At 39.9% G+C, this 9,035-nt stretch overlaps 1 protein-coding gene across 1 annotated transcript; it reads left to right on the top strand.

Moving 5' to 3' along the window:
• Nucleotides 1-842: 842 nt before the first annotated feature.
• Nucleotides 843-8,991, top strand: ribc1 (RIB43A domain with coiled-coils 1). The gene is made up of 7 exons (XM_084721281.1): nucleotides 843-1,057; nucleotides 1,208-1,425; nucleotides 1,532-1,646; nucleotides 2,850-2,968; nucleotides 4,696-4,932; nucleotides 6,392-6,558; nucleotides 6,725-8,991. The coding sequence occupies exons 1-7, from the start codon at nucleotides 859-861 to the stop codon at nucleotides 6,804-6,806; spliced, it is 1,137 nt and encodes a 378-aa protein (XP_084577407.1). The 5' UTR covers nucleotides 843-858; the 3' UTR covers nucleotides 6,807-8,991.
• Nucleotides 8,992-9,035: the final 44 nt, after the last annotated feature.

The following is a 9,035-nucleotide window of genomic DNA, read 5'->3' as shown; positions in this document are numbered from 1 at the left end:
AAGTGTGTATACTATATAATTGATTACGTAAATTTTACAGAGCCTTAATCTTTTGTACAGACGCGCCTCTCACTATTGTGATTCATGTCTCACAAATAATTTCTTTCAATTTGTGTGCAGTTGCAAATTGAGATGTTACCATGGTTACCAACGGGATCCAAACACAACAGCACTCAAGCAGCGAGACAACTTCATTCACTGAGGTGATACGTGGGTCTAAAGTCTAAAAAGTAACTGTAATAATATTAATATTTGGCTGCATCTGTAACGTCAGAGGTAAGTGCTACTTTAGATCTGTGAACATTGTATGTAAATCTCATTTGCTGTGCCTATCTTTCTAATTGCCTGCCAGTCAAAACATCATTAATTCTGTCATAAACTGTCAGTTTTGACCTGGACTGCTGCCTCCTGAAATTTGGTGCCAGCTCACAAAAACTGACATTTTTTTTGGAAAGGAAAGGACCTGACAAGCAAACAAAAAGCCCCACTGACCAAAGCTCAGCCGTAAAACATTTGCAAGATGCAGCATATGGATTTATTGCCACATGCAAGAATGTCTATGAGTGCCCCAGATGTGTTCTCTGCATCTTCTCAAATTAATGTTTTAAATTGTTTAAACTTCAGCGTCACTTGAAACGAAATCTGTCACTTTTGGGTTTTAAAGACGCTTTGGTTTAAAAAAAAAAAAAAAAAAAAAAAAAAGGGGGTGGGTGGGTGCAGCCACCAAGGAGTCCTTGAAAGATTGGGAAACCCTGTGACAGTTAATTTAGCAACTTCTTTCCAGCAGGGACATCAGCCATAATAATCACTGTTGTAATTATGTGTCTCCTCCCTCCAGGCTCATTAGAAACTGAGAAAATGTACAAAGTGGATTTACCTGTAGACCAGTCCATAGAAAAGGCTGTGGAGAGGCGAAGGTCTGCAGAGACAGCACGCAAGGCTCGGATCTTCAACACTCGGCTCCGTGTGATGGGCGTTGATGTTGATGCTCTCAACCAACAGGTCCAGGAGAAGAGGCATCAGCAAAACATGGAGATGCAACGGGACAAAGCTTTTGGTAAACTATGGCCATGATGAAAGCCGAGGAGGGGTCAGAATTAAATAATTTGAACAGTATTTATCTATTCATTCATAATTAGGAATTCCTGTATGTGGATATTATTGTATCGCTTTGATCACAAATGTATTTATTTTCATTACATTGCAGATAAACTGAGAAACTATCATGATGACGTGCTGCTGCAGCAAGACAATGATGAAAGAGAGAAACGGGCAGCTTTGCACACTGACCTGACTCATTACTGGGCCACTCATCAGCGTATGGAGGACTCTCGAGATGCTGATCTCAAGTGTGGCCTGAAGGGGGCGTCCATCATCACCATTCCAGAGGCTGAGCTGGGGCCTGCCAGTATGCAACTCTTTCAGGTAGGCTCTAACAGGCACGTGCTTGGTGTTACAAAATCTAGTGAGTGATTTAATAAATAACCACATTCCCCCCTGTGAGCTCTGTGTGTCCTTGTTTCACGTCCAGGGTGAGGGAGTTGGAGAGAAGCAAAAGAAGAGAGAACAAATGAGCAAGACAGAGAGAGATCTGCGAGTACAGAAGGAGGACAACGAGAGAAGGCGCATGAGAGACAAGCACAGAGGTGAAAAGAGACAAACACAAGCACACGCACTGTAATCACTGATGAGCCAACATGCTGGATGTTATAGCCTCTCTAAATCACACACATGCTTCATGCCTTCCTGCACAAACAATCACACACTCCTACACACAGCCCTTAGTGTCAGGTGGCATTGATGGATGCACATCCCAGAGAGCTGTTACACATGTGTGAGGGTGATGCTGAGGAGTTTTGTACAGTGGATAATGCAGGTGTGAAAACATACACAGTAGGTGATTTCTAACTCACTAATTTCTAATGAAGTACAAGTACTTTGTTACTGTATTTAACTTTGCTTTTTTATTTAACCAGGAGCAAGTTAAATAAACAAGACCCATTGAGATTAAGACTCTTTTTTCAAGAGTGTCCTGGCCAAGGCAGTCAGCAGTACAGATAACACAGTTGGAGACATAAGAAAAACATAAAACAGTATCAAATGAAAAAATTTCAGCTCTGTAGGATGTACAGCTGATTTTTTGAAGTTTGTGTAGAAATTTAGATTTGTTGTAATAAGTAGTGCCTGTCTTAATCAATTATTACCAAAATTCATGCATTATAATTTGATTAATCACCATTAAGAATTTAACGGATTATATATGTATTAAACAATAATGCTCACAGGTTTTCCCATGGTTAGGTTTGGTCTGCCATGTTTGTCTAGAAATGGCAGTATCTGTATCTCATTTGACGTTTTGCTTTACAGAACCAATTGTTAAATAAAGACAACAGACAAGAGCAGCTGTTTGTCGCGAGAGCCTTATTTTTTAATTATGCTGTTTGTTTAAATTGTTTGTGCTTCGTGAATTAATGTTTCACTTCTCATGTTCCGCTAGAATTGTTGAAATAAAACTTAAACTGGGAAAAGGTGCATATTTTTTATGTCATGAATAATTAATAATGTTTAATAATCAGTTAAGGAACATGCACAAAATTTGCAAACCGATGAACGACAAAAGATGAAACAGTGAGGGAGACTCGAGTGAGGAGAGACGGTCAGCTTCAGTCAGCTTGGCCCAAAAACAGCTGCTAGAAATGTCCTTTTTACTTTCATACTTTGAGTGCATCTCAGAACCTGTACCTTTTCATTTTTACTTGAGTAAAGAAGTAATCAGTACTTCTACTTTTACACAGATATATCTACTTTTACTTGAGTAAAGAATGTGTTTGCTTCTACCACCACTTTAGAAATGCTTGTGAGCAAAGAGCTGATGTACCACGACCTTCAAGGGGTTCAGCAGTGTGCACTAGAGGAGGAGTGTAGGAAAGCTGCCCGCATCACACTCGACAACTACAACCAAGCTCTGGTACAGTACATGCATGTGCACACACAGATGGACACACAGATGCACACACACCACCTGCTGATGTGGGTGCTCAAAGCGAAATCCATGGAGTATTGAGCTCTGACATCATGTTCTCAGGTGGGAACGTGAAATTAAAATTGCTAATTGAGAATGTTAAGTGATGCATATGGACACAGACACGCTTGCTGCAGGAGGGTGGCCATTATATTACACTGTTAGAAATGAAGGTGCAAACTAGAATCATAAAGGTTCTCCAGCTTGTCCACATGGGAAAACCCATTTTGGTTCCTGGTAGAACCTTTTACAAAGGTTCCATTTGGAAACCTTTCAGAGAGTTCTAACCTAGAGCCCAACATAACAGGTTATATCTAGAACCATCTGTAAAAGGTTACACTCGGAATCTGCTATGATGGCCCTTTACCACCAGATTAGTTCTGATTCTTCAACTGGTTCCTTTCAAGATTCTTGGAACCTTAGTGCTACCTAGTAAACCAGCTCAGGTTTCCACCAGTTTTGAGTGGAACCATTGTAATCAAGGGTGCTCAGTTCCATGTTGGTGGAAAAATATATGAGCTACACCTACAACCCACCTAATGGGGTCTATGAAGAATTCCAAGGGCTTCATTTAGAAACCATCCAGAGGGTTCTACTGAGAACACTTTTATTTTCCAAGGGTTTCATCTACAACCCAGCCAGTGGACCTGACCAAAGTTTTATCAAGAACCCACCCAGAGGAATCTACTGAAAACCCTTTGTTATTATATTATGGTACAAATAAGTAATGATGGATGAGTTCTTCAAGGATTTCAGCAGTCCTTGAAGAATTCTTTCTTGCACAAAGGCTTCTTTGGATGAAAAGGGTTCTTAATGAAACCCTTAGTCTTACTAGAGAACCCTTGAATAACCCTTTCTTCAAAAAAGGGTTCTTCAGAAGCATAATTCTTAGGTTTCATATTTTGTTATTTCTATTTCTTCTCATTTTTTTATATGTATATATTTCTGTTGTATATTGTAGAATAAGGCACATATATTTTTTTTACATACTTCTTATTGTAATTTTTTTGTTATATCATTCTTATATTACCTCTGTTGAATATTATAGTAGAATGTAGAATATTCTTATATATATATTCGTATATATTCTTATCTTCTATTTTCTTTCAGTTTTTTTCTGTTCTTGACTGGGAGCATCTGTATCATAGCCAATTTCACCCCAAGGTTCAATAAAGTATTCCTGATTCTGAAGATGGTTGTGGGTAGAACCTCAGACCTTCAAGAAGAACCCTTTTGGAACCCTTATTTCACAGGGTGTAGTAGGCACTGAGGAACATGGATGGTTAAACTGTGTTGATGTATGCGTGGGCTCTGTCTGTTTTTCAAAGTCGTCATTTAGTTGCTCTCCCCTCATCTGCCTGAATGCACTCAGCTGAATCCTCCACTGGGAGGCATCATTATAAATCCTTCAGGTCGTGGTGTTTTTCATGACAATTATGTGGTTTCTCTAATAACCACTCACATGCACAATGCACAAGCAAATACAACTGACTGAGTGGGTATCTCAGGAGAACGTTCACCATATGGCTTAGTCTTGCCTCTATGCTAGTAACCACATGTTAGATGGTCGGTTTTGAAAAAGCTCTTGCTGTTATAATCACCCAGGGAATGATCAATCAACTGACAGACAGTGGTAAGGCCACATCCACCACGTCGTCTTTCCTCCTTCACAGGCTGCAGAGCGGGCAGAGAAGCTGAAGGAGCAACACAGGAGAGACGAGAGGGAGAATCTTGCAGAGATGTTGCACATACTGACGTCCGACATGATGACAGAGTCTGCAGAGGCAGCGGAGAGAGAGGTGGGAGGAGGGAGGCCGCCCCGGGTTCTGGTAGACAAGTGGAAGGGGATGAGGCCTGAGCAGCTGAGCGCCATCCACAGGGAGAGAGAAGAACAACGACTTCAGAGACAGGTACAGGAGTCATGTCAAGTACACACACACACACACACACACACACACACACACACACACACACACACACACACACACACACACACACGGTCAAGTCTCATGCTGTGCCTTTTGAACATACCTTGAAGTTACTTTTTGAATTGTGACACTTTAAGATTAGTGGGTGACACATTAAAGGACGGACTAACATACAATGTCTCAGTAAGGTCATGAGCCACCACAAGCCTCCAGAACAACTTCAATGGATTTTGACATAAAATCTATTAAACTGTTCTGGAGGGATGAACACCATTCTTCCAAAAGAAATTCTCAGTGTATAACTGCACAATATGTAAATGTAAATAGGGGTATCTCTCCCATTAAAACAATAAATGAGAAATCGTGCTCATGGATGAGGTAATATCAAAGTTTTACTCTTGTATTGCTTAGTTATGTTCCATGTCTTCCTTCTTCATTTCCCGCTGTATTCAACAAAACTCATGTTTTCTCAGAAGTTAAAGCAACTAGCAACTAGCTAGCAATGGCTAGCAAGAAACACACTGTTACCTTTAATAATACTGGTTTCTCTGGGTTTGACTATTGTTGGCAACATTTGGGATGATGTAAGAACAGAACTCAACAAAATATATAACTCATGTGTAGCATTTTTATATGGAAATCTTACATTACAGCTTTAACATGCTAGTCTAAAATGTCCAAACACCAACACACTATTCAGTGACCTTTTGTGTCCTGTATGGATCTGAATTCATTATGTTTCTCCACTAATTTATTCAGGTTTTTTCCTTTCATTTGTCGCCCATGTCTATGCCTTTGTTTTTGTACATCTTTCTTCACAGGCTGCTTATGTCTAATGGTTGTGAGCAAAGGGATATTATACCGGCTCATAAAACCCTAATTTTGTGCAGCAGAAATATGTTCTTTTCTGCTTTCTTATCTTATTACTCATGTTGGAACCTCTCAGATTTAGCTTAACTGGAGTTTAGGGCTAAAAAAAAGAACAAAAGGACTAATACAAGAAGAACAGAAGTGGTTCCTATACATATAATGTATAGCATACAATAAAACACAAACCACCACTTTTTTGTAGATCATTCAAGGTTATTTCACGTGGGATGAAGGAGTATTTAGTCTTATTGCACTTAAAGCCGGGTGCTCTGAATCTACAGCCTGAAAGAAGAGTTTCAAACTTATAATGAAGGTTAGACCTGGCTTTGTGGTGAGCCTGCTGGTCTGAAAATAGCCGCCACGGGGGTCTGAGGGGCACCTATCACCTTACCAGCCAGGTTTACAAGGTTTTTATCCCTGACGTTCAGGTTACCTCTTTGGTCAGGTCCTAACTCCCAGGTTGGGGACCAGAGCTTCATAGGAACGCTTCTAGAGAATTTTAAACCCGCTATCCCACATAACAGTTCCACTCAGGTTTAGCATTTAGACCTTTATTTCTTGCCATCCTTAGAGACAGCATGATGCTGAGAAGGTTCGGGATGCAGCTTGGGATCTCCAGCTCCTGAAGCTGTCCAGAGAAGCAGAGGAGGAGGAGAGGAGAGCAGCAGAGCTGAGGAGAGAGAAGAGGATCCTGACAGACCAGTACAACACGCAGCTGGCCCGAGAGCAGCAGGCATAGTGAGCACTGCACACACATTGATACACACACCGACTGTTCAGGCAGTCAGCAGATGTATTTTGGGCGTGGATGATAAAGTACTCAAGGGTAGAATTCAGATTTAAATAAGCATTTTTTGGAAACAGTGACTCACCATGTGTTCATTTGTGTCTCTGTCTGCCCCAGTCAGGAGTACCTGAACAAGAAGCTCTACACCAACAAACCCACCAAGGACTACTTTTATCAATTCAACACCAGCTCCCGCTGACCACAACACACCTGACACAGGCTGGTGACAGTGTGCTAATAAAGTCTATTGATTAATATACTCACACTTAATGTGAATTGAATCCTGAGTGATCAATACTTGCTGCTTATTTCTAAGTGACACAAACGCATTGATTTTGGTTGCACTTTATTTTACAATTCACTAATACGACATAACAAGCCGTACTTTGTATCAAATTGGACAAAATTAAACATATGATCCTTATTCAACAGTATTAGACCCTTATTAGACTTTATTAGAGGGTAATTAGTGACACATTACAAAATAACTGTACTGTGAACTAAAGTGTATTATTTCCTGGTGTTGGACCCTTATTTGGGGTCCTTATACCTCTACCTCTATAATTTTAGACTTAATTTGGTAGATCTGGTTCACATGTTGTTTTTAAATAGGGAAGTAGCAGATATGTGATACCACTTAAGTTTAGAGTAGAAATCTACTGTAATGTGTCTGTAATTACTTTCTAGTCAAGTCTAATATGGGTCTAACATTAGCGAACAATAAACTTTAGCCTACAGTACAGCTCCACTGTAATGTCTTTAGTTTTTGTCTAATTTAGTACAAATTACAGCTTGTTACAACTCATCACTGTGTTGTAAAAAAGGTGTGAGCTTGATTTTATTTTCTGATACTGATGACAAAAAAGGGAACCTTTGTTTTTGATACAGATTGTTCCACGTACTTTATTTTTCAGTCATATATCCAGTTACAGTGGTAGATTCATAATGCAGATACAGTTATATTGGCCCCATTAGTGGTACAAGTCCACCCAACTCCTGACACATGTAGATACCATCAGTCTCATTGTGCTAATTGTGCACCCCACACTCCATAAAGAGGCACGTCTGCACTCCGGCAGTGACAGTCACTCCCTACCCCTCCTTCCTCCCCTAATTTCTCTCACCCCTCCCCTCCCACTCAGGCATTGTTGTTTAAAATCTGCTCGTCTGAGTTCTGAAGAAGCTTCCCTAAACAAGCCAATTCACCTTTTTAAGAGGTTTTTATCTTTTGACTATGAAAAAAGGGGGAGAAAAACAGCAACAGGAAAAGCAAAGGCTGGCGTCCTCAGCTTTCCCCTCGACACGTGAAAAGCAAAGAGTGAGTGGCAGTCGAGTGAGTATCTGTGTGTGTACACTCATTCCTCATTCAAAGCTAACATTTGCCTCCAACACTGACAAACACAGATGTTTAGCAGCAGATAGTCAAGTTAGAATATTGGCATATTTTTGAGTCATTCACCGCTCCTGTATGAAAATAGATTCTTTTAAAAGCTTTATTTGTCCTGAGTGTGTCTGAATAACCAACAACAGGGATCTTACACACACGTCCTTGAGTGGCACCAGCCTTTTCAGACATCCCGTATACTTTACCTCAGGGACTGTCAGCTGATGTTTGGCCAGTGTCAAGCTTTTATTTGAATAGAGAGAACTGAGGCAGCAACGTTGCATATAGGTACTCCCTGTGGTTTGCACAAACTGGCGGGCTGCATCTCTGCCTCTCCTGACTACATCAGACAAAAACTCCACAGATATTCACTGCGACGCTGCAATGCATTGCTGGATGGTCAATGGGCATGAACGCAATTTTAGCTTTCATTGTAATAATGTAACTACTACTATCACTAAATGACACTAATGTACATTTTTTTGATTTTCAAATTTTGTTTGCAAATATCTACAGAACAATGTGTTTTTTTTTTCCCTTTTTTATTTTCTTTTTTCCTCAACTATGTTTTTTTTTTTTGCTAAAACAGCCAAATCTCACTGCAATCGTTAGTCAAAAAATGGAAAGTTTGAATTCATAGCAATAGTACAAAGAAGAAAAATGACAACTTGCAACATTTTTAAATTAAGTCAAGTGGTTTCAAACCTGCACATTTTTCACATTTTTATATCAAACATGGTCGGGTTCATCAAAACAATCTGTAAGGGTTGTATTTACATTCTGTGGGGGGAAAAACTGCCTTTCCTTTCTCCAGTATCTTGTAGCTCAGATTATTTCTTAATCAGTAGCATGTAAATATAATGTCTGCCCAGCTCTAAAAAGAATACATTCTCTGTGTTTGATGTAAATACCAACTGCTTGCCTTTATTACACATCACTTGTCTGCAATATCAACTTGCATTGATGAGGATCTGAAAATAAAACTTGAGTGTCTGCTGCACTCTCTGATCTGTAAATATACATAAATACTGCTCCTCAAACCGT

The sequence above is a fragment of the Lutjanus erythropterus genome, chromosome 6 (assembly GCF_056507025.1).
Source record: "Lutjanus erythropterus isolate fLutEry1 chromosome 6, fLutEry1.hap2, whole genome shotgun sequence".
Classification (NCBI taxonomy): domain Eukaryota; kingdom Metazoa; phylum Chordata; class Actinopteri; order Lutjaniformes; family Lutjanidae; genus Lutjanus; species Lutjanus erythropterus.
Note: the sequence above shows the minus strand (reverse complement) of the source record. Positions and strands in the feature narration are given on the sequence as shown.